The sequence below is a fragment of the Notothenia rossii genome (assembly GCF_949606895.1).
Source record: "Notothenia rossii genome assembly, chromosome: 1".
NCBI lineage: Eukaryota > Metazoa > Chordata > Actinopteri > Perciformes > Nototheniidae > Notothenia > Notothenia rossii.
The window spans coordinates 21,256,321-21,283,399 of record NC_136912.1 but is presented as its reverse complement, the minus strand read 5'-3'; the positions used below and the strand labels follow the sequence as shown (position 1 = coordinate 21,283,399).

The window sequence follows — 27,079 nt, the reverse complement described above, 5'->3', positions numbered from 1 at the left end:
ATTCAACCTCCTGTTCTCAAAACTGCATTGTTGCACATACAATTACACAGACAAAGCTTTGCTAAGAAAAATGCTTAACTAGATACATTGATTTATTGCAATAGAGCTACAGAAAAGACTGCTGGGTGGCAAGTGGTGGGAGAAGTGTTCACTTTGTTATTTAATTGTTCTCACTAATACCACAGTATTGCTACTCTGTTAAAAGGTGATACACTCCAAAACAAAGTATTAGCAACAACATGGGATTGAAGTATCCAGAATACATGTCACATTTCAGAATACTGTATTTGATATTATCATTAATGCATACCTCACTTTAATAGGGATGCTATTAATTGTATTTATTTATTTTTGACATACTGCTGGGTAGCTTGTGGTAATCTTAATTTAATCTATGTATATACTTTTTTGATAAGGTTCCCCCCTATATAAAATGCAAATGTTTTTACATAATTGTTGTGTTGTTTCCAAGGAAGAGGTAGTCAAACTAGAATCTACAATAGGCACTTTGTCTTTGCTTGTGTTCTAAATGGTTGTTGTTCAGTGTTGAAACATTCATTAGCTAACAATGACATAATTACAATTTGAAATAGAAGATATGTAATGTTCTATTAATATAAAGTGAGGTCCAGTTACCAGTTACTCTATGAAACAGCTGGTAGTTATGGGTCCTTTTTACTCAAGCACATTTCGAAGCCCATACTTTTTTACTTTTACTTGAGTAAAGAAGTGTAGTCAGTACTTCTACCAGAGCGTTTTTAAACATGAGTATCCTTACTTCTACTTAAGTAAAGGATGTGTATACTTTTGCCATCTCTGCTTGAATAGAAGTTTCTTAAAAGTATAATGTTATTGTAATTGAAGGCACGTCGAGGCAATGCTCACAATAAACGAGTTGAAAGTCATTGATTTGCTTTTAGGGGAATACAATCTTCTATGTGGCGTGTTTGTTTTGCATTTTCCTCAAGAACAATTTATTCGTTTGGCTTCTCCATCACAGTCTGAAGCAGGCTGTGACGTGGTCTCCATGGGAGTACAACACTTTTTGCAGCCTCGCCATGACCACTTAAGATACCTCCTGGATTTTACTTCTATTATAAGCATCTCATTTTGTATAACCAAAATGTATTTAGAGACACACACCGCATTTTTCACAGCTGCTGCAATGCAAATGCCCCCCTAGTGGAAATAAGTTGACAATTTCATAAGAAAACATAAGTCATTTTTTTATTTATTTTCCTTACAGCAGTTAGCAATATTTTAACTATAGCAAGCCAAAAATAAATACAAATTTAAATTATTTCAACAATGTGTTTCATTTAACAGAGCAACAGTAGCATTTCACGTTAATAGTGCACAGAATCCAATCCCAAGGCATGGCTTCCCGTCTGAATCCGTCCCCTTATGAAGGGTTTAAAATGTTGTCAATTCTATATTTTGCTTTAAATCCATTTCATAGTTTGTCCATATCGCTGAAAAACAGACAGAGGGGAAGCCATTGTAGTGTCACTGGCCTCCAGCAGGAGCAGTTAGGAGACGATGTTTAACATGCGATCAGAAACAGTGAGACATGAAGAAAATACAAGCAAAGTGCATAACTATTCAAAACAATAATAACATAACCCCAAAAAGCTACCATCGGCAGGCTATTTAGAAAAACCTCACATTTTAATTTTTCATGTACAAAGAAAAAAAGTGTCATTTATTTCCCAAAAGGGTGATGTGACAATTGTAAGTCACGTTTATTTTCCCTGACGGATGTGAAAGCAATAGGCAACTGAGGCGACAATGTCCTCTGTTATCCTGTTCTATGAGAGTCCAGCTGTCCCATCACCAATCACTCACGTATAATGTACAAGCAAGTTACCATCCATCTCACACAACGTTGTTTCCTCTGTTCCTCTAGTTGCAGGGAAGTTGTTTGGGCATTTAGTTGAGATGAAAGTCCAAAATACCAACACGCAAGCATCTCTCTCCACACACACACACACACACACACACACACACACACACACACACACACACACACACACACACACACACACACACACACACACACACACACACACACACACACACACACACACACACACACACACACACACACACACACACACACACACACACACACACACACACACACACACACACACACACACACACACACACACACACACACACACACACACACACACACACACACTTCAGAGCATTCATTTGTCATTGATTCTTCTCCACTTCATTTCCCTTTGTAGCTGCGCTGCTCCCATGTGCTTTTGGCAGTTGTACGGAGGCCTGGCAGGGCCACATAGTCTTTCTGGAAACGTGAATTAGGCGTTCTTTGTCTTTTCCTCTCCCCCTGCGTGGTGAAGAAGGCGTCCTGGAAACGCATGCTTGAGGCCGTAGACTGCAAAAATGAGACATGAGAAAACACCAAATGAGTAAGCAAGAAATCCCTCCAGGTGGGAGATACATTCTAACCATGTCAAACGTGTCAGTACAGTTTCTGCTGCCCAGTAAGTCTAATACTTACAAGTCTACGTTTCACCTTTTTAGGCAGGTCTTCGTTTAAGGTATAGACATCTTCTCTTTTTGCCAGCACCTGAGAACCGTCCTCAAATTCCACCTGAACATAAAGGGAAAAGATCACCAGCTCTTTACACATTAATATGATAGGAGCACAACTATTTAGCGCAATTTCTTTTTTGCAATATATGTATACACCATAAGGCTAGAAAATGATTTTCAAAATGTAATATTTGTATTTATTCAATTTATCTCTGAAAAGGATGTTGGAATTAAACATCAATCAACCATAGTGCAAACTCAACACCGTCTATTAAAGTGTGTATCAGGTCTCAAGGAAGTAAACATAATACAATATCATAAATTGAAAGTCATTCAAACCAATATTAAAACTTTTAATGGATCAGAATTTTTTATTCTCAATGATGAAACAAATACTTTTACTAGATTTTGAATAGAAGCCTCCACTCTCAAAACAAATATTTTCTGCTAAAGGTATTAAGGTTTTTCATCGCTGTGTGCCTTGAAGTAAAACTATATCCTACCTAGACACACCTTGACACTGGAAAGTTCTTGTTAAGCTTTTTTTATAAAAAATCTGACCCATCTTTTACTGAGTTTGTGCTTCACAGATGCATCTGTGCATAACTAATGGTTGACGCCCAGCGTGACTAAATAAAGCCTTAAGTGGAAGCTGCATGACTTAGCCTGGTGAATATTTCAGTGAGTTTGAATAATGCAGATTGTCACCTCCTTCTCGTCCTCCTCTTATCGCTCTCCATCTGCCTCCACTGTGTCTGAATAGCTTTTGCTTCCTATACATCTCTATTCATCCTCCTCCAACTCATCTCCACGCCACTTAAATGTCCTCTTTCTTAACACGGTTTTTTTTTTTTCTCTCCTCTCGGGACCTTGACAACGTCAGAGGATTCACCATGACTGATGTTGAGGGAGTTCAAAAGGTTTACCGCTGTCTCGCTTTGACCCACAGCTTAGCTTGCAATTTAATTCAACATTCATAGAAAAATGATTAAATCTGCAAAACCGGGTCAAACATCTCTTTCATACATTTGTTATTTGTCATTATTGTGTGTTTCTTCAGTGCTGTGTGTGTGTGTGTGTGTGTGTGTGTGTGTGTGTGTGTGTGTGTGTGTGTGTGTGTGTGTGTGTGTGTGTGTGTGTGTGTGTGTGTACCTGATACATGTAGGATACGTTGGATCCAAGGTATTTGGCACCATAGAACAGCCCATCGGGCCACTTCACTTGAACAGCTTCCCCAACTTCAGGAGGGCCCAAGTTCATACAATCTCTGCTCTAAAAGATACAAGGGCATAATGGTGTTTCTGTGTAAGAGTGTGCGAGTCAAAAAGCTCTCAAAAAAGGAGAAAAGCCACTCAAATGTAAAGGTTTGATGAAATAAAAAAGGGTCTTCATTGTGTTTTCAATAGTTACATGTATGGTTAGACTTGATTCTGGCTTCTAACCTGAATATTGGTAAAACGAATGTATAGGCAACAGTTACAACATAATCTAAATATATAGGCAAACAATACCATGTATCACTTTTTGTTTTTTTAAAAGGAGTGTTGTCCAGCCTCTCATACAGACTGTTTTCACACTACAACACTTACTTATCTACATGCGTGCATTTCTTTTAGATTTTCCACAAAAACAAAAACACATTCATCATATTGCTTTCTGGTTAAAAGATTTAACAACAACTAAAATCTTAAGTTTGAATAGTCTATGTTTCAAACATGTGGCTACAACATGATAAAGATATGAAATGTTGACAAAAATATTTAATTTCATTATCGTCTCCAAATAAAAAAAAAATGTTTACAAGAATTAAAAGGATTGTACAATTTGCTGCACATCTGAGGAAGACTTGGTCAATCAAGGCTGGGGCTCAGTATTTAATGAAATTAGGAGAACCTCACTGATACTGTAAACACACATATGTTACAGCTCACCCAGTGACACTCAATCATTATTATAATCACTTAAGCAAATCAATGAATTGCAACTCTTCAAGAACGGTCATGTCAGGGATAATTTGGTGCTACCATGACAACCTGGCAGTCCCGTTTATTTTTTAATTTGATTGGCCTTTGTCAGACGTCCATGTCGTTTCATAGCAATTGCAGAAAAGGTTCATAGTGACACACTCTACAGTAAGACATTTAAACAAGATTATATGTAATCCCTCGTGCAATTTAGAGAAGCAATAATCCTGCTTGAAAAAAAAGAAGCTCCTTTCAAATGAGGGTTTTAATATCGGATATGACCTCGTCCAACTGGGAGGCGACCTCTTGAGCGGGGCCGCTAATTAAACATATCCTCACCACTATATCCTCCGGGTACGTATCGTTGGAGAAGGAGCCGTCGTCGAACATGACCTCGTAGAACATCTGGGAGGTGATCTGCGTGACCTTTGAGCTGTAGTAGCGCAGGTTTTTATGTTTGGAGATCACCGTCTGGCCCAGAGAGATGGACGCTTGGCATGCCCGCTGCTTCTGGTACAGACAGAGAGCAATTAGAGCAATGTAGGACAACAATACAGTAGCTTTCCAAACTAAAACTCCTATAGTAGTACATCATTATATGGTGAGGGATGACTGCACTCCATTTAACATTTCGTTTTTTTAACATTTGTTAACTACATTTTGAAAACAAACACTTTTTTCTTATATAAAATAGCATCTAGCCATGCAGATAGTTCTGTTTGTTCAAGGTTTTGAGAAATCTCAGTGATTCTGCCACTCATTCTGAAAAATGACAAAATAATACGATTTAAAAATTGGAGTCTTTCCAGAAACACATTACTCTAGATCAGGGGTTTCAAACTCAATTTCATCTCGGGCCACATTCGCATTATGGTTGCACTCAAAGGGCCGGTTGTAACTTTAAGACTATATAAAAATACACATATAAATATTTAATATATCTCAAATAATGTATTATATTACATCGTTGCCTCTGCATTGGATTATTATCGGATAGGGTAATAACTTCATAATTAACTACGTCTGAAAGCAGAAGTCTAGGGCAAATAATTGCAAGTCTTTTCAGTGAGAATGCCACAAAATGATTTAAAAAGAAAAGCAAAATAAAAAAGGTGACATTTTGAAAAAAAGGCAATTCTGAGAAAAATGGCATATTTAGAAGAAAAAAAGTCAAATCTGAGAAAAAAAAGTCAAATGAGAAATGCATTGTGGGACATGTAGTTTATGGACAACGTGCTTCCGTAAATCGCCATTATAACCGTATAATAAAAATATTATATTCTTTCAGAGCTCTTGTGGGGCCACATATAATGAAGTCGCGGGCCGGATTTGGCCCCCGGGCCTTGAGTTTGACACCCCTGCTCTAGATAATCATAAAACTCCCGTTTCATTTTTGTGAATAATGTAATAGTTACACATTTTATACCCTCATATTTATTCTAAATAAATTCCAACATTACAGATATGTATATTTCTAAAATAACACAACTTTTATTTGAAAAATGAGAGTAGCATTCACAGTCCCATCTGACAGCAGTAAAGTGTTGTTTGTAATGTTGGAAGGATTTAGAAAGTATATTACACTAGAACCAATAACACCTATTTTCTTTTACAAGTTACAGTATAGTATGATCATTGTCCTAGTGCAACACACTGCCATGTCCATTCTCCCTTAGCAAGACCTGGTTCATAACACCTCTGGAAAACACCTGTCCTATTACTTACAGCTGACGAGCTCCGCGACTGATGTCTATGGCAGGTGATTGACACGACATATGGCCAATCATCAGGCTCCATGATGACCCCAGCAGCATGGGCACAGGTCACATGAAAGGAGGTGGGACACCGGCCACATGAGCACTGGATGCAAGCACCTGCCTTCCTTCTCCCCACGCATCGCTTACGACAATAGATGCACTTCTGTAGACACACACCGGAGAGAACTATCAACACCAACGCCTCACCCTTAGCAGTATGTCACATTAATATTCAGAAAATAAAATGTCAGTTAAAAGTAGGGTTTTGCACCATTTGGTAATTGGTTCAAATAAATGTTCTTGTTAGATGAAAATAGCATTATTTCTTCATAGAGAAACTTCAGTTTAGTATAAATGATGAATAATACATTGTATACACTGAACCGTGTAGTATGTTAAATGCAGCACATCAAATATGCATGAATGTAGAATAAAATGAGTACAAGACCATCCAACACATCTTCCGCTTCTTTGTAATCTTTCCTGGCAAAATGACAAACACCAAGAGAAATTGTCATTGAGTGTCTTTATTACCCTGAAGGAAACCAAGTGTAGCCTTGGAAAGCAGTAAAAAGAATTGAAGCAATTTAAAATCTGAATTTCAATTTGAGAGACCTTGAATGTGCTCAAGAAAAAGTGAGTGAAAGACAAAAGGCTGCTAAGTGAACCATAGCAGGGTTGTTCCATGAAGCTCGAACATCATTTAGAAAGAGTATGTCCTCGAAAACAACTTTTTTGTAAAACTACACTGTTATTGGATACGGTGGAGTAAACAAAACTAAGACAAGAGAATATAATGGGGCCGGTCAACATAAACATGTTATTTTTCCTCTACAACAAAAGGAAACCCTCTAGTCTAAATGGTCCAATCAGATGACATCATTTGAGGTTTCCCCAACAAAAACAGGTTTGTGGTGCTTTTCCCCTCCATTGTGGGTCTGTGAGCAGTACACAAGTGCACATTGAAGGGTGAAATACACAAACATATCCTACACCGAACACTGCCATGCCTAAATGCACAAACACACTTGCACCTACATTTTGAAGACTACCCCTCGGTTTTCTGAACCCAACAGCCCATCAAGTCCATTTCCTCTGCTGTGGCTGCCCCCTCTCCTCTGCTCCCACAAATCCTCATCTCACCCACTAAAGGGAAAGAATGACGACATCCTCCCATTATATTCCTACTCGTACCCATTCCTCTTGCATCCCATCTGACTCCATTTCCTCGATTCTCGTCCTAATAAAACATCCATCTACGCTCTCTTTTTCGCTCCGCTGCCCTGTTTTCTTCTCTCTTGTGGTGCGGCTTCACATCTCTTTGAAGGTAATTTATTTATTAATGTAATTCCTTAGGAATCCATACTGAAATATCCACACATGCTGGCAGATAATAAGCCCGTGGATAGACAAACTCCTTAGAGGATGTTCCTCAGTGGATAGTCAGTCTGAGTGGGAATTACCTGGTTTGTAGATATGAAGTAAAGCCTATAAAAAGAGTCTGATGATATACCGTCATATCAATATCTTACCATCTTCATGGAAGAACACGATGTGTCTAAACAGCATGTGTGGGAGTATGGACATGTTTCATTCTTAAATAGGAACTGATGTTTAAATTCTCTAGTGCATATCTGGGAAGTATTCATCGCCCCAGGTGAAAGAGCATAGCCTTTGTTGGATAGATAAGGAGGTGATGCTGTGCCAATGCTAAACTTTTCTTAAAAGTCTCTGTTCTTATCAGCTAAGCCTCTGAAATAAGTGCCCTTTGTTCATTCCTTTGAAAAATCAATATCTGATCTAATTAGTTGACCTATGCAGCATTAATTACATGTAACCTCTATAGCGGAGCTGGCTTCTCCTTTACAATTATCAGCTTAGCCTACTTTAATCAGATATCACTTGAGGATCAGGGGGTATTGTGAAATGAGCGGTCATCTTCCAAACTTAAAGGCAATGGTTCATTTCAAATGGCTGGTGAAAAGAAGTCATTTTATCCCTTTTTTTATTAGTATTAATGAAGCCTCTATTGCTGCACAGTTCCTTTCTGTTGTATTAATGGAGCATCTTTTGTTTCACAGTTTCTCTATTTCTGAACTAAGGGACTTTTTTCTCAGTGATTTTCTTGGTGACTAACATGGCCTACATTTCATAAACCCCTTTCCCATATCTCGTCCATTATGGACAACATTGTGGTGCTGATGAACTGGCCTGACTGTCTCGACCTGTCTCGTCGGGGCCAGCATGACAAGATCCAGACTGGCATGCCACACAACCTGTGTTAACTGAGGGACGCGCGTGTGTGTGCGTGTGCGTGTGCGTGTGCGTGTGCGTGTACATTTATCGGTGGGAAACAACTATTTTAAATAGTGTTCACTTTGTGTGAAAAAACACAAAGTACTTTAATAGATTGATGACGTCATAGTTTTACGTTTCAATGTGTGTGTGTGAGCCTAACCCACTTTACCCCACGCCTGTGCCCTCTCCGGGGTGTATTTGGGTGCCTGTGTTGAGCCATGCGTTAAGAACATTCCCACAGTAAATTATGAATGTGTTCAGTGTGGGATTGTGTGTGTGCCATATTCAATTATAAATGTACCGGGCTGCTGCTGGGGCATCGGGTCCAATGAGAACTCGTGACTCACGGAGCCAACATACAAATGATGAAGTGGACTAAAGAAAAAAGGTATAAGACCAATAATATTTATTTTAAATGTAAATGAAGATACCAACCTGTCTTTCTGTTACATTATATGCAATTGTTTATTCAAAAATGCTGTGGGGTTTATCATATTTGTACCTTAATTTAGATGTCAGAGTTTGTTAATAAAATATTTGGCAACATGAAGTTATGAAAAAAATAAAATAAATGCACTCTTAGTTGCATCTTTAGATCAGACACATTTTCCAAAAATGTATGTACCAACATCACGACATCAAAGCATGTACTTTTAGCTGCATCGGTAAAAAGTGTATAATCTGTGGTGTCAAGCTACAATTGGCACTGCTGCAAACTTTATATAATCAAACAGCTAAAGGAACGAAGCATTGGCAAAAGAAAGAATTCTAGTCATTACAATATCTTAACATTTTGGCAATCATCAGGGTAATGTCACAGGCATTTTATGAGCGCCTGCCCTTTCCTGTCTGGACTCCACTTTTCATTTTGTTCAGATTTTAGCCCCTGGGTATGGATTCTGACACTTTGTGGTCTGTGCACTCATATTCAAAATGAGCCTCATATCTTTGTGGTGTGAGCAGATATTAACCATATCCCTGTACATTCCCTGTGAGTAACTTCTCTCAGTGTAAATGCAGTCGTATCTTTTTAACTATTTTCGGGGATGCAATCATGTTACTGTTTTTTTAGGAACACCTTGGAAAATGTAGGAGGTATTTTAATATTTTACACTCCATTTTGTTCATGATGGCTGGAATTGTGTTATTAGTTTAAATTAGGGCAATAAAAAGAAGGTGAGAAAAAAGGGGATCCGCTTCCTCGACTAACCCCTCTCCACCAGGATACACACTGGCAATGAGTTTTGACTGGAAGGATTGATTACTAGAGACCTTTAAGTATAATGTAGCACAGATGAATGTCACCACAAACTAAAATCGCCACGGTAATTATTATTAGAGGTGAATCAACACCTCTAAAAACAGTCAGGCAGGCAACCAAGTTGACAGTTACAAAACCTTGATGATCAAATACAGCAAATATTAATAAGGTCTAAATGTCTGTGTCAGTTCGATGAATTCAGCTGCAAGGTTGTCACATGTATGTCTGCCTGGCATAACGTTACTCAGTCATGGTTCCGGGTACGGTATTGCAAGCCCAGAGGCCTGTTGTGTGTGTGGGTTTTGGTGTGTTTGAAGTAAGCAGTAACGTTAAAGTTGTGAAGTAGCAGGGGCCATGTGTTTCCCATCTAATTGTCGGTAAATCAATGCAACTACATTCCAAGTCCCAACCCGTGCCTTGATCAATCATATACGATTCTTTAAAAAGCTGAAGTTTTCATTTACATGCTATACTTTTTGCTGAAACAATAAAGTAAGCAGGGAATGGGCAGGCCGCTTTCGTCTCTGTTATCCATCTTGCACTCGGTGTTCCTCTCCAACACTGCGTTTTCTGCTGAGCTATCATGGTGCCTGCAGCAGAGAGCTAACTATAGTGGCAACATGTCAGGTCTGCTGAGACACACTCCAGCTCTCATTAAGCAAACAAACACACGCATACACACAAATGCATGCACTAAGACACAGGCAGACGGACTCACAACCATGCATGTAAAGACAAACACCCACACACAGACAGCCCTATATACACAAACCCCCCACCCACCAGTGGTTAATTATCTAGCTTTGATTGCGGGCATGTTCTTCTCACATTGTTAATTAGAACTCTGAACACTTCATTAATTGGACTGAGACAGTCCTCAAGGGTGTGCGTGTGCGTGTGCGTGTGCGTGTGCGTGTGCGTGTGCGTGTGCGTGTGCGTGTGTGTCCTCACCAGTTTAAATCGCTGCATGGGGATCCTACTGGTGTCAATAGGACTCCTCTTGGCTTCGTCTCTGAACCTTGCCTCTGGTAGTGCCACCGCACACATCACGTGAGCCCATCTATATACATGCACAATAACAAATGAATACATCATGATGATTAAGAAGCACAGACAATTATGTGGGTGAGCTCTGGAGATCAGAGCTAATCTGAGAACAAAAGCCTGTCTCACTTGTCGTTTTTGGTTTTCTTCAGAGCTCCACCTCTGAGGTTACAGAGACAGCATTCCTGAAAAAACATAAACGGGAGTCAGAGAGGCAGAAAATGTGTCATTTCACACAACAATATCCTTACACATGTTTACATACAACACCTGCATTGTGTGGGGAAATAGGTCAAATTGTTGTGAAGTCTTCTGAGAACAAAAAGGCATTCACAAGGCATTTCCCAGTGTGTTCATCGTCTAAGTCAAGCGAGGTAATGCACACCAAGTAATGAAACCACAAAGTGAATTCACTAAGCAACATCTGTTTTTTTAGAGGAACACTGAGGCTTAAATCAGAGTCCGTCTATCAAGCCTACATTTAAGATGTTGGTCTTTTTGATCAATGCTGCTCTAAAATAGCAATGCCCCCATTAGTACATATAACTACATTCCATCTAAAAATACAATCGTCACACAAAGAGAAAAATCATCTTACTGCAGTAAAGCTTCCTTCTGTACAGCGGTCACATGACCACTGTTCACCGACATCATCTTCGGCAACACCGTAGCAACCTAACGGAGGAAGAGATAGATAGCAATAATTGGTAAAGATATAACAATTTCAATCTTTATCACTGACTCAAATACCGCCAAACCGGGCGGCATGGTTTAAAAAAAACATAAAGCACACAGCAGATGTGAGAGCTAATGGTAAATCGCTAACAAAGAACAGAATTAAGTGCCATCTACAATTTGTTCCCAATGATTTTCAACAGAATGGTGGTATTGTATCATGCAGAAAAAGTGTAAATGGAGAGAGCATGTGTGTAAGGGAATGGTTGTGGTTAAGAAATGCAGACAACAAAAGAGGAAGAGTTACATCTATACATCTTTGTTTGGAAATGCATCTGTTAGTGTGTTCATCTGTGTTTCAAAAAGCACTTTGTAGAAAGCCAGACTTGCACTGGCGTGACAGTATGCCTTCGTTTCAGACCCTTTGTAACCCCAGAACATACACAGTAGTATGAATCAGCAACATTTAGTAAATATGTGCGCTTTTCTTAGTTCTGGTCTGTGCTCTTGGTGTGGCAGAGGAACAGAAATGTTTTATAAAAAACATAAACGCTTGTGGCTTCAAACTAAAAAACATTTTGACTTTATAAGCAAGACAAATGTGATTCTGTTCAAAGCCGACAGCTGGTTAAACTCCATTCCTAGAGGTTTTAGACACATAAGCTGGGGGGATTTTTTCATTTGTATGAAACCCTTAAAGTCTGTTCATGTGTACGTCTCAGTTCTTTCCCCCCACTATCCATCACCAAACCAAAGCTCACCTCTCTTCCTTTCGCAAGTTCAAATAACAGTAGGGGGTGGGCAGCTACTTCAACTTGTACTTCCCGTCGTTCCTTCAAATCTAAACTTGTGGCTTTTTCATCAGTTTCAAATGACATATTCTTCAGTTCCTGACCCCACACTGCTTTACCACCCCCCCCCCCACACACACACTCACATGCAGCATACACAGCACATACATAACACCTAGAGCCTCCAAAGTAAAAACACCACAGGCCGGAAAGTATAAGGGTTTGAAAGTGACTGGGAGAAGAAAAGTCATTTTAAAGCTGTGGATTCCCCGACAGTGTGTGAGACCTTAACAGTGTGCTTGTGTGTGCCTGCATGCATCTGTGTGTGTCTGTAGAAAAGACCGGCTGAAAGCTTAAGATATTGGGAAATGTGCATGGCTTGAGAAAGAGCCCTAAGGCTGTTTCAGTGTGTGAATGTGGGATTAAGATAATGTACCGAGTATTGCGGCTGTGTGTCCAGCGGAACAGAAAGGCTCTGGGTTTTTTTTTTTTTTTTTTTTTTAAATGTGTGTTTGTGAGGCCTTGTTGCACTGGCTTGGGGCTTTTGGACAGGAAGTATGTGTGGTGAAGACAGAGGAATCAAACTCATTCGGCTGACGGGGGAAATAAAATACTCCCAACCGCAGAGAGAGAGGCAGAGAAAGGGAAACAGAGAGCGGATGGAACATTGAAACAGGACTCAAACCCGACGACCCTATCACAATGACATCAGAAAAACAAGCACAGCATATAAAAACAAACAATGCAGTTTGGTGAGGTATCTACAACACCTGTATCGACCTTCACACACTATCTACACGTTAATACGTACTTGCGTGGACTTGCAGGCAACAGCCCTGGCAGTAGAGCAGAGGGGAGGTGCCGTCTTCCTGCAGCAGAGGGTTTGTGGGAGTTGGGGGGCAGTTCTGCTCCCGGAAAGAAAAGCAGATCTCTGGGATAAGGGGCTTGGTTCTCCTGAGACCACCACAGGGATGTGTGTGTCCCTCCATTGGAGAAGAGAGTGTGGGGGTGTACTTGGCTGTGATAGGTGTGTCGTCCTCTGCTTTGTCTTCAACCTTAAGAAGAACATGAAAATCATTCAAATTGTTTTTAAGAGGTGGTTAATAAAATATTTCCCCACTAATTAGCTTTATAATTAAGGTTGTGGCAAATTACAAGAGCTGGTTCTGTAATAAGACAATGATAAGCTGCAGGAAAACCACATTCATCACAAGCGGGATTAGTATTATTTTCTATACTTATTTTATTCGCCGTAATTATTCAGCTTTAATTATTTGCAGAGACAGCTGCAAACCACTTAACTATGTATTTACTGAGGCTTTGCTTTCTTAATAAAACAAAGGCCATCGTGTCTTCAACAGTGAGTTATATCCAACTAGTAACACAGGTTATATTTGAGTTGAACTCTGCTTTACCTGATAATAGGGCATGAAGAGTGTGCACACAGCACAGTGGGGCTGCATGGAGGCCGCATGAGCATTGTACTCCCTCTCTGATGTGAAGCATCTCTTCTTGTTCTGCCACAGGTAGATGAGGGGCTTCGCCCACGCCTCCATTTCCTGCTCCTCCTCCTCCTCCTCCTCCTCTTCCTCCTCTGCCAAGCTTGCTTCAGGGGGCTCTAGGTGGAGACAAAACAAAGCTACAACATTGAGAGCACTTATCTATTCCACTTTAACCTTTTTTCTACTATGGCCCAGCTGATGATTCATGAACTATAGAGTCTGGTAGTATGTTAATTAAGCCTGTTCTCAATCGGAAACAACTGTGTGCCCTAAATATCAAAAACAAAATATGCATTCGGCGCACAACAGACTTTAGCAGTATATACCAAAGCTAATTCCTGGTATGTGTAAACCTACTTTGTAATAAATCTTATTCTGAATAATAGATTTGCTGCTAAGGCGGCATTAACACCAAATCCTGCGGCCCAGCATTAGCTGTAGGGTTATACCAAATGTCCAATATTTGTGACGTCATGACGTGAACTTTAACAGTCCGATGTAAAAACAAGTACACTTTTTATTACACGATTATTGTTTTCTGTCAGAGCGTCATGATTTGCTCCACATTTTAAGGCGTCTTTATTGTTTTGAGGGACTGAGCCTTGTGCTGGAGATTGTTGCAGGAAGCACGCTATCAAGTTCCCAACAGAGTTGCTAAAACGAGCATCAATGTAGTCAGCTGTTACCCCCAACCGCCCAGGAGTTTATGTAAGTGCTTGTGTTTCGGTTTTTTACCCTTAACTCTAAACAAAAGTATTCTTCGGCACCCATCCCCATGGCAGCGAGAGAAAGCAACGTTTACTGTACTCTCTCACTGACTTACTGGTTACGTGACTAGCCAACGAAATACGACATTGGGCTGCGTTTCTCAAAATGTTTGTCAGTTTAAAATGTTCTGCCGCACACCGCTGCATTGTTCCAGAATTCCCAGCCCGAATTCACTTCCCACACTCAGATGACTGGAAGGATGTGTGTTTTCGCCAAACCGCCTGATTTGGTGTAAAGTCAGATCTAATCTATCCACAGTGGTGACAATCCCCTCCAGTGACATGAAAACCATTTTCAATGAATAGAGAGGCCTGCCAGTTTATAAAATTACCCAAAATGATTAAGAGCTCTCATCATCATAAAATAGGCTCCTCGCAGCCATGGTCATTTCATGGTCATTTCTCAGGGATAAACAACTAAAATGCCTCCTGAATTATTCATCCTTTTCACATCCATAGAGATAATGAATGTGACTGTGTGACTGTGTTTGTGTGTGTGTGTGTGTGTGCGCATTAGTAGTTTTTAATTGAGGCCCCTCCCACCCACCCTGTTAAAACCATGAAAACAAAGAGTACCTATCTCTATGTCTTTTTACTGTGGTAAGCCTGAGATACATCCGTTTAGTTTATGTGTGCATTGACGTCAGTCCAATCATTTTTGGTAACATAAAATGTGAAAAATGAGAATAGGGAGAAGTGACCTTAAGAGTGGAATGAAACGATGGTTATAAAAAGCTACGCTGTGGGAAAAAAACTAATGTTACCTGAAGTGTTGATTACTATGTAAAAGTTTGTTTTAACGGTAACGAAACAGCAAAGTGAATTCCAGTCCTCCTAGTTTACCTATGAGAACTGTAATCTAGTTCAATGCTATGCAAGCAGCGGAGGATCGTGGATTCTGGCTTAGTGCCATCCACTGTGCAGCTCAGACCACAACAGGAAATGTCCCTGGGTTGTTATTGAAATGAGCTTGTCTCTTGGCTTATAGCATGAACATGTGTCACTCTGAATGTTGGGAGTTTTTTTTAAGGCATGACCTTTGCAATATCTTTCAATGAACTGTGTGAGGGGGGTGTGTGTACGTGTGTACGTGTGTACGTGTGTGTGTGTGTGTGTGTGTGTGTGTGTGTGTGTGTGTGTGTGTGTGTGTGAGTTCCCACCATCATCACTGGCATCCTGTGGTTTGACAGCCGTGGGTACAGCCCTCGCCATGGGTTTCCTGAGTGGGTGTCGCCAGCTCTTCGTGGTCCTCTTCACCGACAGGGCAGGGTACTGGCAGGAACAGGCATCAGTGAAAGGCATTAGAGTGCAAATAAAATGTATTTGTTTCAAACTTCAGCTAAAGACTGAATGTGTATGACTGTGTGTAAAAGAGCACTCACTGCACAAACCTCCCCAGGTTCCAGGCCTGATTCATCACACTCGCAGTTACTTGTATCATTTTCCTCCTCTTCCTCTTCCTCTTCTTCTTCTTGTTGTTCCTCCTCATCAGATGAGTCACTACTGCTCTCTCCCTTCACTCTACATTGCTGCTCCATCTCTTCGCCATCAGATCCCCTTTCATCCATGTCAGACACCCCATCCTGTTCACCTCCTGCCATATTCAGAGGTGTAACAGCAGTATTGGAGTGTAGACTCTCCTCTGTGTCCCTATGTCTCCCCAGCTCCCTGCACAAGGAGAGGGCGTCAGACCCATCTGTGTCCCCTCGGTGGAGCTCATAATCCCCACAGAGGCCCAGGGACTCAACAGCACCAACTGAAACTAGTGAGGTGGGCTCGAGCTGGGCCCAGGTGAGAGGCCCCCCTTCCTCTTCCTGGTTCTCAGACTCACGTAGGTCTTGTTCTGTGACCTCCAGGTCTGTGACTTCTTTGCACTGAGGTTCGGTCCACATGGTGTAAGGCAGCGGGTCGTGGGTGAAGTCAGAGGGGAGTTCTGGGTGCAGACTCTGGATGAGTACTGCAGGACCCTGGGAATTTAAGTTTTTCCAAATACTGCTGGAGAAAGGTTTGGGTTCCATGTATGAGTTCTCAAAAGTACAATGGGAAGGGGAGTATGTAGTGTGGTGGTGCAGCTGTAGTGCCGAGTCACCTTGACTGCATAATGGCGTATGGGGGTTATAGTTTGAGGTACCAGTTAAAAAAGGCAGACCATTGTTCAGACTGAATACATTGTCCCTATGAGCCGGGTGCTGTGAGTTTTCTTTGCTTGCTAACTCTAATAGGCTGTACTGCTGCTCTGTTTGAGGTACATTGCTCTTAACTAGCTGGAGAGGGGAAGCATCAGTTTGTCCAGTGGGAACATTTTCCAGCTTTATATGCTCCTGTTCCGCAGCAATTCCTGGCGCTTTTAGCTTTTCATGGACAACACCAGATTTTATTTTGTGCATAGCATTAATAGTTAAATGAGCCCCGTCTCCTTTTGAACCAGACACTGCTGCCCCTTTACAGCTATATGAAGACTCTGACTTCCACTTGTTGGCACGTTCTACAGAAAGAGGTTCTTTTGACATCTTTAAGTTGCTTTTTAACTCCTGTTTGGCTCCATTTGAGGACAGAGAGCTAGTTAGCGTCTCCCTATGAAGCACAGGTGCACCCTGGTGACTGCCTGATGTAGCTTTGGGGACATTGGTTAGCCCATACTCAGCCGGGGTGAGGGAGGGCATCTCTTGGATCAGTACAGGTGGCAAAGGGCAGATTCCAACCATATCTGCTGGCTCCAGAGTGAGTTGTGGCATATCTACTGCATTCCTCTGCAGCAGAGGAGGGCAACGATTTCCCTTGGTGATGTTTTTCTCCAAATGGCAATTTTGTCCTGAAGGTGAAAATGAGCAACATGATGTGCTACTACCCCCCTCTGCTGGCTCAGATTTAAGATCATAAAGTGCTTTTGTAGTGGAGTGTGGATTGGTATGTTTGGTATCAACAATTGTGTTTATTTTCTCTGCTTTAGCGATGTTGTTAGTGTAATTCTCAGTACCCGCGTCCATGCTAGTGTCAGTGTTTGGTGATAGCCTTAAAGTGTCTTCTTTACATGAGAAAACCGATGTTTGAGAGTTATAGTCAGGCGGACACGAGCTCATCTCAGTCTCAGCAGAGTTGTTTTTTGTGTTGGATGACGAGCTGAGTGTTTGAGCCTCCAGGGGAGAGACCCTGATACAGCAGTCCTGAGAAGGGGAGAGGTCTTGTGGTTCAGGAGAGCAACACCGTGGCTCATTAGTTCCCAGGTGCATCATGGTATCCTCAGGCCCTTGTCTGAGTCCATCGGGAGTCCTTCTTGTGACCCCTGACCCTGAGAGGTGTTGAGGGTCAGTGTGAGTGACCGTCTCTTCCTTTAGGTCATTCGTCACTGGTGCAGCAGGAGAGGGAATGGGGTTGCAGTAAGAGTTATTCGAAAGACTTAAACTATTACTCTCTACACGATTTACCTTGACCACACACATCTGTCTGCAAGGACCTGTTGAGGATAAGGAAAAATTAATATAATGTACCACAAGGTAAACAGCAACATAAGCATGCAGGCAAGCTGTTTAAATCACACCCACGCATACAGTATGCTTGCTGTCTCTTACCAGAGAGCTGAAAAGGGTTCTGGTTCTGTTTGTGCTTTGACTCGGCTTCCATTTTCTTCTCTTTTTCCTCCTCTTCCTTGCAGCTTGTCCCAGCAGCAGACTTTCGCACCTTGGGACCAGTCGGACCCCCCAGGCCTTTCCTCTTGCTGCTGGTCAGCGCTGTGCTGCCATCCAGGGCAATGGGCTCCTCAGTGGTTCTGAGGCGCTTGGATCGCATACGAGAGTGGGTGCTGCTGTGAGGAAGGATTGAGATAAAAGAAGATTGAAGCCCAAAATTAAGGAAACAAATGTGGAAGTTTTTTTATGTGTGCCAAATGCCATTGTCTCTTCACTATCCAATGCACTAGGGCCACAATTACAGGCATCATCACAGACTGATGTCTCTCCAAATGTTGCATTGGACATGTTCTTTTCTTGAGAAAAAACTAAATGGGACAATTTCAACAATATGATGTCATCAATATACAAACAGCACCACTTGTACTCCCACCATCAGCTGCAAAAGACTCTTCTCTTGAACAGAATTGCAGGGAAAGCAGAAGAAACTGTGTTGGAATATGAATACAGTACCCTTTATTCAAAGTAACTTTGTCCTTGCGCCTCCTCTGCAACCAGCTGTGCAGCTCCGGTGTTGTACTGGGAGTGGCGAGTATGTGATCAAGAGGTGCAGAATCTTTGCCCACCATCCAGTTGGCGTAGCGGTCCGGTTGAAACTGTTTCACAAACGGTTCCATTGATATTTTTACCATGTCCTTGCTACAAGTGCACTGGAAGAAAAAGATGAGTATGAATATTCTGTCTGCTTTGGAAAAACATAAAGAGGCATTGCAGTGCAAACTAACACAATTATAATCAATTCTGTTTGATACTGTATGACTATGATTCGTAAGCATGAATCGAATTGTATTCTGAGACACTTTGCTGGATGTTCCAAAGACTTGAAGCATGTGCATGAATGTTACCTGTGTGGCTACTTTGCCATAGTCTATCCAACGCAGAGTGGCGAAGTTGGTGGACTCCGCACAGTTGAAGCCATGATTGAAGCCAGCATGGTAGCCATAAGGGAAGGTGATCATGAACTCTCCAGCTTCCTGAGTAATCTGGCAATTTATTATAAACATAGGGGAAGAGATTGGTTTGAAAGAGTAAAAGAAATGTGAACTCTCCTCCCATTTTCTTTTCTAAATAAGAAAGTAAAAGAGAATGAATGAAATCCTTTAATAAGTTACTGCAGATGTCTACATTTCAGAATGAGCACTGCTAATTTCACTGGCATGAAAAGCTGTCCCAATAAAGTTGGTAAATAAAGGGCGTATAAAAGGCAAGAAGAGGAATTTTTCAAAGGGGATGAGGACCTACCTTATCAAAGGGAATGCCATACTTCTTCAGTATGGAAGGGGAGATTAGAGTCATCTTGTGACGAAGAAAAGCCTCACACCCCTTGAAGCTGTTAGGAAAGAAACCTGACAAAAATGTGCACAAATACAACATTAACATACTGTAGAGTGCAAGCCAGCGGAGAAACATGTATAACATGCATAATAAAAAGCTTGACTAAAAAGTGTTTCTGTGGTCAGCTTTTCAACCTTTAAAGATCTAATTAACAGATTACATTTACAATGAATCTGGGTATATCAAAAAATAAACATATTTTCAGAACGTGTCACCATGAAAAGTTTCTCTTTCTATACCTAACCATTAACCTTAAAATATCTGTGTAAACCTGTTTTAACATGTATTTATATATAGTTCCTTATATATAGGGTTCTACTGAAATTTGTATCATTAGTTTTACATTTTTGGATTTCCATTTATCCAGAGAAGTAATCATCATTGCAATCTTAGACCTAATAGCCCATTTTAAATTGAAATTCAAACACTTTAATAATGACTAAGTTGTCAAATGAACCTTATGCATTACGGTTTATTTAGTCTACTTACGCCTTACAATATGGATTTTTCTAAAGAGCTTTGTCACTACATTAAACCTCCTTTTGCATTTACATTTCTACTAATAGCAGTTTTTGCACGTTTGTATTCCGAGCTCATTAGCATGCGGCATCCTTAGCTTTTCCATTATCACTACTCTCATCCAATTTCAGAGTTGAATTGATATGCTGTTCTTTGTTGTTTAATGCAGACTTGATTCTGAATGCTGCATCATTATTTAATAACTGTTTAATTATTTCTCCCGCCTTAATTCATATATAGAATACAAAGAGAATATGAATGATTATTTTACCTGTAGCCAGACGCTCCAGTCTCTTCCCGTGCTCAGGGGGGATTGCATACCTATTAGAGATAAGAGATAAATATGAAGCAGACAGAAATACTTTTCAATGTGTAGGTGAAATTCTCCACATGCATTCTTCATTATGTCTAAACTGTATAATACAAGTTTTCAAGCAAAGCCTTTATAACTTCAAGACTGCCATCAAGTGGTGGATGAGCGAATAATTGTAAGAAGGCTGATGGGACAGAAATGTTGTTATGTCTTATAGGAAAAGTGTATTCAGGTGCACAGTATAAACCCTCCAATTACCTTGGCAACTTCTGAGCCTTTAACATTTAAAAGGTTACCTATAATGCAAAATCCACTTGTTCACGTATTTTATACATCAACATGTGTCCCCTCTGTGTAAAGAGATTCTGAAAGTTTCAACAAAAAAAAGATTCGCTCACTTTTTGTCCTGATCCATTTATATAAAAACCTGTCTGAAAATGAGCTGATCAGATTTTGGCCACTTTGTGATGTCATAACGATTTTTTGGCTTGTGTAACCATTAGCCAATCAGCAACCAAGGTAACCCCCCCCCCCACCACCACCTGAATCTCCTCCTGGAGCACCATGTTTTGTATATATCTGAGACCTATAATATTTGGACGAAAAACATTATAATAGGGGACCTTTAAAAGCCAATGCATTCGGTCTTTGACTGTGTTAACACAGTTTCAAAATACGGAGTCTAATTCAATTTCTAAAAAATAAAAATAAAACTATTGCTGTCAACTTAGGCGTTAATCTCGTTTGGCCTTATCCTGCATTATTTCTTGTGCTACACTGCCGACGCAATTGAAAGGAAACTATTCCCGATGTTCCCAGTGACAAACCCGGCTCTTGAGTGAACTCCCACAAGGTTTGACGAGGCGCTCCATTCGACTAGCAGCATCTGCCCTCAGGTCTGTGGCATTTCTATCATATCACCTGTCAGCTTAACAGAGCAGTGAGAGGGAGAGCCATCCTCAGGTGGAGGTGACATGGCAGGTGAGGGGGGGGGGGGGGGGGGGGGGGTAGGGGTTTGAGAAGAGGTGAGAGAGGTGCATCTTAAAGCCGCTCCACTCCAGGGAAGAGATGTCAAAATAGAAGCATGATGAAAGAGTGTACCCCTGTGTGTTAGATGATAAGGGTATGCGTGTGTACTTGGATCATCAGGCTGCTCTTTGGTGTGTGTGTGTGTGTGTGTGTGTGTGTGTGTGTGTGTGTGTGTGTGTGTGTGTGTGTGTGTGTGTGTGTGTGTGTGTGTGTGTGTGTGTGTGTGTGTGTGTGTGTGTGTGTGTGTGTGTGTGTGTGTGTGTGTGTGTGTGTGTGTGTGTGTGTGTGTGTGGTGTGTGTGTGTGTGTGTGTGTGCCTGTGACACTGATCCCTGTGGGTTGCAGAGCTCACTGCTCTAATGAGCAGAGCTCCCTTCAGGGCAAGAGGAGAGGAGAGAGAAATTGAGCAAGCCAAGCTGACAAAGAAATAAAAAATAAACCTACATTTTGATCTACCTGCATTCTTCACTTCAGCTTTCACTTTATCATTTTAACCCAACACTTCTTAAAACCCAGCTTCCCTTATATTAAAACATGCAAGAGCTTGAACAAATAAACGTTTGTTTTCTGTGACAGGGCGTTTATTTTGGCACCTACTTTTTTTTTATCTTAATCCTTTTTTTAAATCATCACATTTTAGTTGACAAGGAATATTGGCATTTGAATTTAAGTCAAATAAATCCTATACCATTTTCTTATAGTATCCTTTTGGATTATAGTAGCTCAAGTTTAAGGACTGAAAATTGAGACATCGAAATAGAGATGGACTGAGTGCTGTGCCGAAAAAAGGACAGAGAAAGGGGAAAATAATAGTTTGCATTAACTCAGTTAGAGCGTCAGTACAGTATTTTCTATAATATCTAACAAGATATCATGGAAAATTCAAAGTGTGTAAATCTACCCAAAAGAGTAACTTAACACTTGAGTGACTCCTTTAGTTAGTTAATTATGTGTTGCAATCAGCTTTTACCTATTACACTAATTATTGATGAATTGTCTCAGAGTATCTCTGTCCTCTAGAGCAGGGGTTCCCAACTTTTTTCCCAAGAGCCCCCCCAAATGACTCCTGTTGGAAGTTGCGCCCCCCCTTGTGTGTGTGGGGGGGGGGCGCAACACACACACAAGGGGGGGCGCAACAGCGGTAATTCAAGTTTAAAAGTCTCAAAATGCTACAACTACTGTCACAAACTGGATGAATGTGAAGTATTTTGTTAAAGGAGGATGAAAGCGTAATTAAGGAGCACTATTGAGTGACTTTGATAGGTTTTGGACTCAGGATTAATTTATTTGGATTCCCGCTGTATGAAGAAATTAAAGGACGGCGCAAGTGGAAACAATTCACAAAGGGATTAAACTGTTTAAAACACATGCTCAAAGTAAGTCAGATTTTTCCGATGTGTTTATGTGGATTCAAAAGTCGTAAATAATCTACAAAATGGAGGAGAGCGATCTGATCGGAGCAACTGTGACAAATAATCCAAATGAAACCGGCATGGACAATAACTATGTTTTAAAAATGCGCTTATCCAGACAAGCCCGGTTTGGAAACTTTACGGGCAAAAGAAACATTTCTATAGAAAGAATTATACATGTCTGTCTTTTTATGCCTTTAATAGCTACTAACTTGAATTTTTATTCAAATTAATTAATCAATTATTTTTTATATTTTATTGTAATGTAGAGACAAGGCTTTTAGTGACAATCATGTATTGCCTTACAATTATATGTAAAAAAAAAAAAAAAAAGTCTAAATATGAGATTTGGCCTCAAATCATCTGAGGCCTGGAATGAGGCCCCTGCTATCTTTGCCCACCAATAGTCTGATGAGGGCTAAATGCGTGTAGCCATTTTATCCAAAGCGTAGAAAAGTGGATGTGAACATAAAAGTGTCACTGTACTACTAGTGGTACTAAAGTATGTGTCTTACTTAGTATGTGTCGCAACTAGTAAGACACATACTTTAGTGAATATTATACAGTTGGTTTCCATTGAGTGTTAAAAGTATTTTTCAGGCAATTTTTCATTGCTTCTTATAGCATTTAGCCCCTGTCCCATACTAACCATGACTTGGGTTCTCCAAAGTGGAGGTAGTTGATGCTGTACAGGTCCATATCCTCAGTGTGCCACGAGAATGTGGTCTTCCACATGCCAAAGTATAGGTATGGAGTGTTCACCCCCTGGATGGACACACCGCAGTCCTCCTCGATAACATCCAGGATAGAGTTGAGGTGGCCAACGTTCCACTCCTCCACATCCTGGGAGATTAGAAACAATTGGATGTCATAAGCAGCTTAGTATTGTGGTTGACAATGACATTTTTTAATCCAATCAGCTACATTAAGGAAGATTTTACTCATTGTGCCACCAGCACACCTTAAAATGACTCCAAAAACCTGTTTTCCAAAGACCAAACTGCTAGATTTAGGTAAAATAATATGAAATAAAGTCTACCGAAGTCATTTCTACTGATTGATAAATAAAGACACAGAGATTAACGCATGTATTAAAATAGGTGAATAAAAACAGGGAAATCAATAAAAGAAGAAGAAGGCTCATCTACCTCATCATAGAGGCTGCCACTGACATCAGCACCATATATGGGTGAGACAAAAGTCAGGTTCTTCCAGTATTTCCTCTCCAGATCTTCATAATTCAGGTAGCGTGGTGTACAGTACCTGTGGAGGAGGAATAAATAACAATTTGTAAGGTGAAATGGCCATCTGTATGCCAGCAAGGAAAACATTAGCACAAACTACATAGCAGCTAAATGTAGAACATTAGCACTTTTAAATCATTTATCCAAATCCCATCTTTAAATCAGATTTGGGATTAGGAAAACTAGCATTAGAAATGTACATATGGCTTAAGTAACTTTCTCTTTACCAATTTTCAGACTTTTTTGTTAGATAAGCGGTATAATTCTAATTATTATTTGAATATGAACAGTTAGGTTTTCTTTAAATTAGGTCAAACAGGGCAGCAGCATTACTTCCTAGATAAAATGTATGTATTTAGTACCCACATGTCACTGTTAGCTAATCGCCTGAACTCCTGCACGCTAAGAGGCTTCTTCTGGATGTTGTATTGAGTGAAGAGCCCTGACTGGCCAGCCATCATCTGCTGGATGGGAGCATCAATCATGAGATCATCTATGTCATCATAGGTACGACGGGGCTTCCAGCCTTTAGGAGGAATCACCTGGGGGACAAACAGAAGAGGAGAGGTTTGGAAAACAAAACAGGAGTGGAGTAACCTAGTACAAATAGGGTCTTGCTGTTAGAGGAACACATTAGAGGAAACTTTGACACACCAACTATGTGGACATCATGAATTCCATAACTAACAGACAAGACAAAAATTATGTTGAAACTGTTTCCAAGTTGAAATTTGAAAAAAGGCTCCCTACCTTAGCCAGACCTGCGCGATGTGCACCCTGAGACTCCATATAAACCAGGTACTGGTTGAAGTCTTTGAACTCCTCCATGGTGGGCCTGAACGTCATGATTTTGCAGGTGGGGTTCGCAGGGGTAAACACCTCTGCCCCCGCCATCCTGCCGCCTCACCAGATATAACCTGGAAAAAGAAAATAAAGACATAAATTAAAATGTGCTCAAAGGGTATAATAATAATAATAATCACCTATTTCCAGATGTAAATATAGCCAAAAAGTCATTTGTGTTTGCTTAATTTGTCAATAAGTTGTTAAGTCGATGATCAGTGTGTTTTTGCATTTAACTGCTCCCAATCAGCTATTTTTCCTTACATTTTTGTGATACTGATTGTCTACAAAATATGAACCACTTAATGTGATTTACAGGCTGTAATAAATATTAACGTGTGGTTCAAATGTACAGGTGTAAAACTTGACTAGAAGGCAGTGGCTTATGATCACCGCTAGATGGAGGTAGAGATTCAACGAATGTTGATTTGGCCCTATGATCCTTTCTAACAACCCAATTCAGATTGTTGTCCCATCCACCCACCCATCCCACTCCCAACTCCGACTTTATTGTCCATCAGACAAAGGATCACATTGCCCGAGTCATGATATTGTGATTTTCAACCATATATTTCTTCATAAAGCTACTTCACTGCAAACCATATTGTAATGGCATTCAACCCGATTATGTAACAGGCAACTGCAAGCTTAAACAAGTTTGTGTAATAAATCAGCAACAGTGTTCAGACACTATGTGTTTACAACCTCACTCCTGTTTTAAGTACTAAAACAAACATTTCAAAACACGGATAACCTAAATCGTGCTTATTCTGCCTACTATTAATTGAAATCAACACATTAGAACACTGGGATAAATAAATATCCCCTGAGTTGTGGTTTCGCTTTAAAAACTGGATTTGCGTCTATGGCTTGGCTGAGCTTTGTTGTCTGTCAAGCCAGCTAACTAGCCTACGTTTTGTTATGATGCAAAGTAATGGCTGAACAACTAGCACAGCTTGCTAGCTTAGCTTGCTAGCTTGCTTATATTAAGATTTGGCACTCTTGATTTGTACGTTGTGAATTGATTCATGGTACCGGACTATAAAGCACTTGCAGCTAGCAGGTGGAAAATAAATGCATATGTAGCCGTTTAGCTAACCTAGCTAGCACACCAGCTAACTCCTTAATGCACAAGTGAATGGGGTTTAAATGCCCCTCGCAAGGTGGCTGCAGAGAGGCCCGTAGCTCCTTCGCTCTGTGACTTTGTGTGATACTGAGGATTTACTATGATCTTTTGTATTGTATATACATTATTGTATCGATTCTGAAAGACCTCTGGCAATAGACATGGGAACAATGAGAAACATAGTCCGAGATGTCCACTGGCATGAACGCGTGCCAACTTCCTAGGCTGGCAACGCTAACGGTTAGCTGTTGATATGTAGCTTAGCTAATTTTGCACTAGAGTCACATAATGCAGCACACCGATTTCTGTCTAACTGAATCAAAGCTAGCTTACATGCATCGTTTTTCGCCGGTATATCACATGTTGTTTCAATAAAAGCAAAGAGTATTTTACCTTGATTTAGAAACACAGCGCCGTGTTGTTATCTCTTCCTTGTCCGTCCAGCTGATTCACATGACAGCTGCTGCTGCTTGCATTGAGATTAAACCATGTTGAAGACGGTCTATACTCCACAAATGCGTGTCAGTGTGCTAACGTGATCCACCGAGATGAGAGGCAGACCGTGGTGGGGTGGACTTATCCATGCACTGTGAGATCTGCGAATCAGCAGGAGAGTGGAAGAACTGCAGCTCAGCCAATGTTGTGTGAACCTGTTCAACAATGTTGTCTTACAGACTTGGCTAAAATTCAAAGGAGTACTGTAGTTATAAAGGAAACAAATATGGAATTTCTGGTTAATAATTTGATTTTGTTAAGCAAACACTTTATACTTAAATGCAAATATCTTAAGGTTAAGCCACACATCACTGGATGGAAGAACGAACTTAAAGGTCCCCTAATATACTGTTTTTCATCAATATATAATAGGTTTCAGATGCAAAACATGTCTCTGAAGTGTTTGGCTCGAAATACCAAACAGATCATGAATTGTAGCATCCCACAAACC

At 40.6% G+C, this 27,079-nt stretch overlaps 1 protein-coding gene across 6 annotated transcripts; it reads right to left on the bottom strand.

Annotated features, from left to right (window-relative positions):
- Nucleotides 1–1,209: 1,209 nt before the first annotated feature.
- Nucleotides 1,210–27,079, bottom strand: LOC307018954 (lysine-specific demethylase 4C-like). Of its 6 annotated transcripts, none has more exons than XM_079649505.1 (22): nucleotides 26,527–27,079; nucleotides 24,915–25,081; nucleotides 24,531–24,706; nucleotides 24,069–24,183; nucleotides 23,570–23,763; nucleotides 20,439–20,488; nucleotides 19,556–19,659; nucleotides 19,159–19,296; nucleotides 18,767–18,963; nucleotides 18,197–18,429; nucleotides 16,019–18,081; nucleotides 15,788–15,899; nucleotides 13,774–13,976; nucleotides 13,170–13,413; nucleotides 11,491–11,567; nucleotides 11,022–11,077; nucleotides 10,800–10,908; nucleotides 6,258–6,452; nucleotides 4,872–5,042; nucleotides 3,721–3,840; nucleotides 2,534–2,626; nucleotides 1,210–2,407 (listed from the first exon to the last, which is right to left on the bottom strand). In XM_079649505.1, the coding sequence occupies exons 2-22, from the start codon at nucleotides 25,056–25,058 to the stop codon at nucleotides 2,240–2,242; spliced, it is 4,962 nt and encodes a 1,653-aa protein (XP_079505631.1). In that variant the 5' UTR covers nucleotides 25,059–25,081; nucleotides 26,527–27,079; the 3' UTR covers nucleotides 1,210–2,239. The 6 variants fall into 6 exon arrangements, with proteins under 6 accessions (XP_079505631.1, XP_079505632.1, XP_079505630.1 ...); XM_079649506.1 differs by having other exon boundaries at nucleotides 2,549–2,626; nucleotides 16,010–18,081; nucleotides 26,527–27,078; XM_079649504.1 differs by having other exon boundaries at nucleotides 16,010–18,081; nucleotides 18,197–18,426; nucleotides 26,527–27,078.

What these genes read in the sequence shown, in the direction of transcription:
- LOC307018954 (XM_079649502.1), bottom strand. Translation starts at nt 25,058, where the DNA reads ATGGCGGGGGCAGAGGTGTTTACCCCTGCGAACCCCACCTGCAAAATC. An exon ending in AAAGTTACTTTGAATAAAGG is followed by an intron (nt 18,430 to 18,766) that starts GTACTGTATTCA and finishes CCTTCCTCACAG; the next exon opens with CAGCACCCACTCTCGTATGC. An exon ending in AACCTGGGGAGGTTTGTGCA is followed by an intron (nt 15,900 to 16,009) that starts GTGAGTGCTCTT and finishes TGTTCCTGCCAG; the next exon opens with TACCCTGCCCTGTCGGTGAA.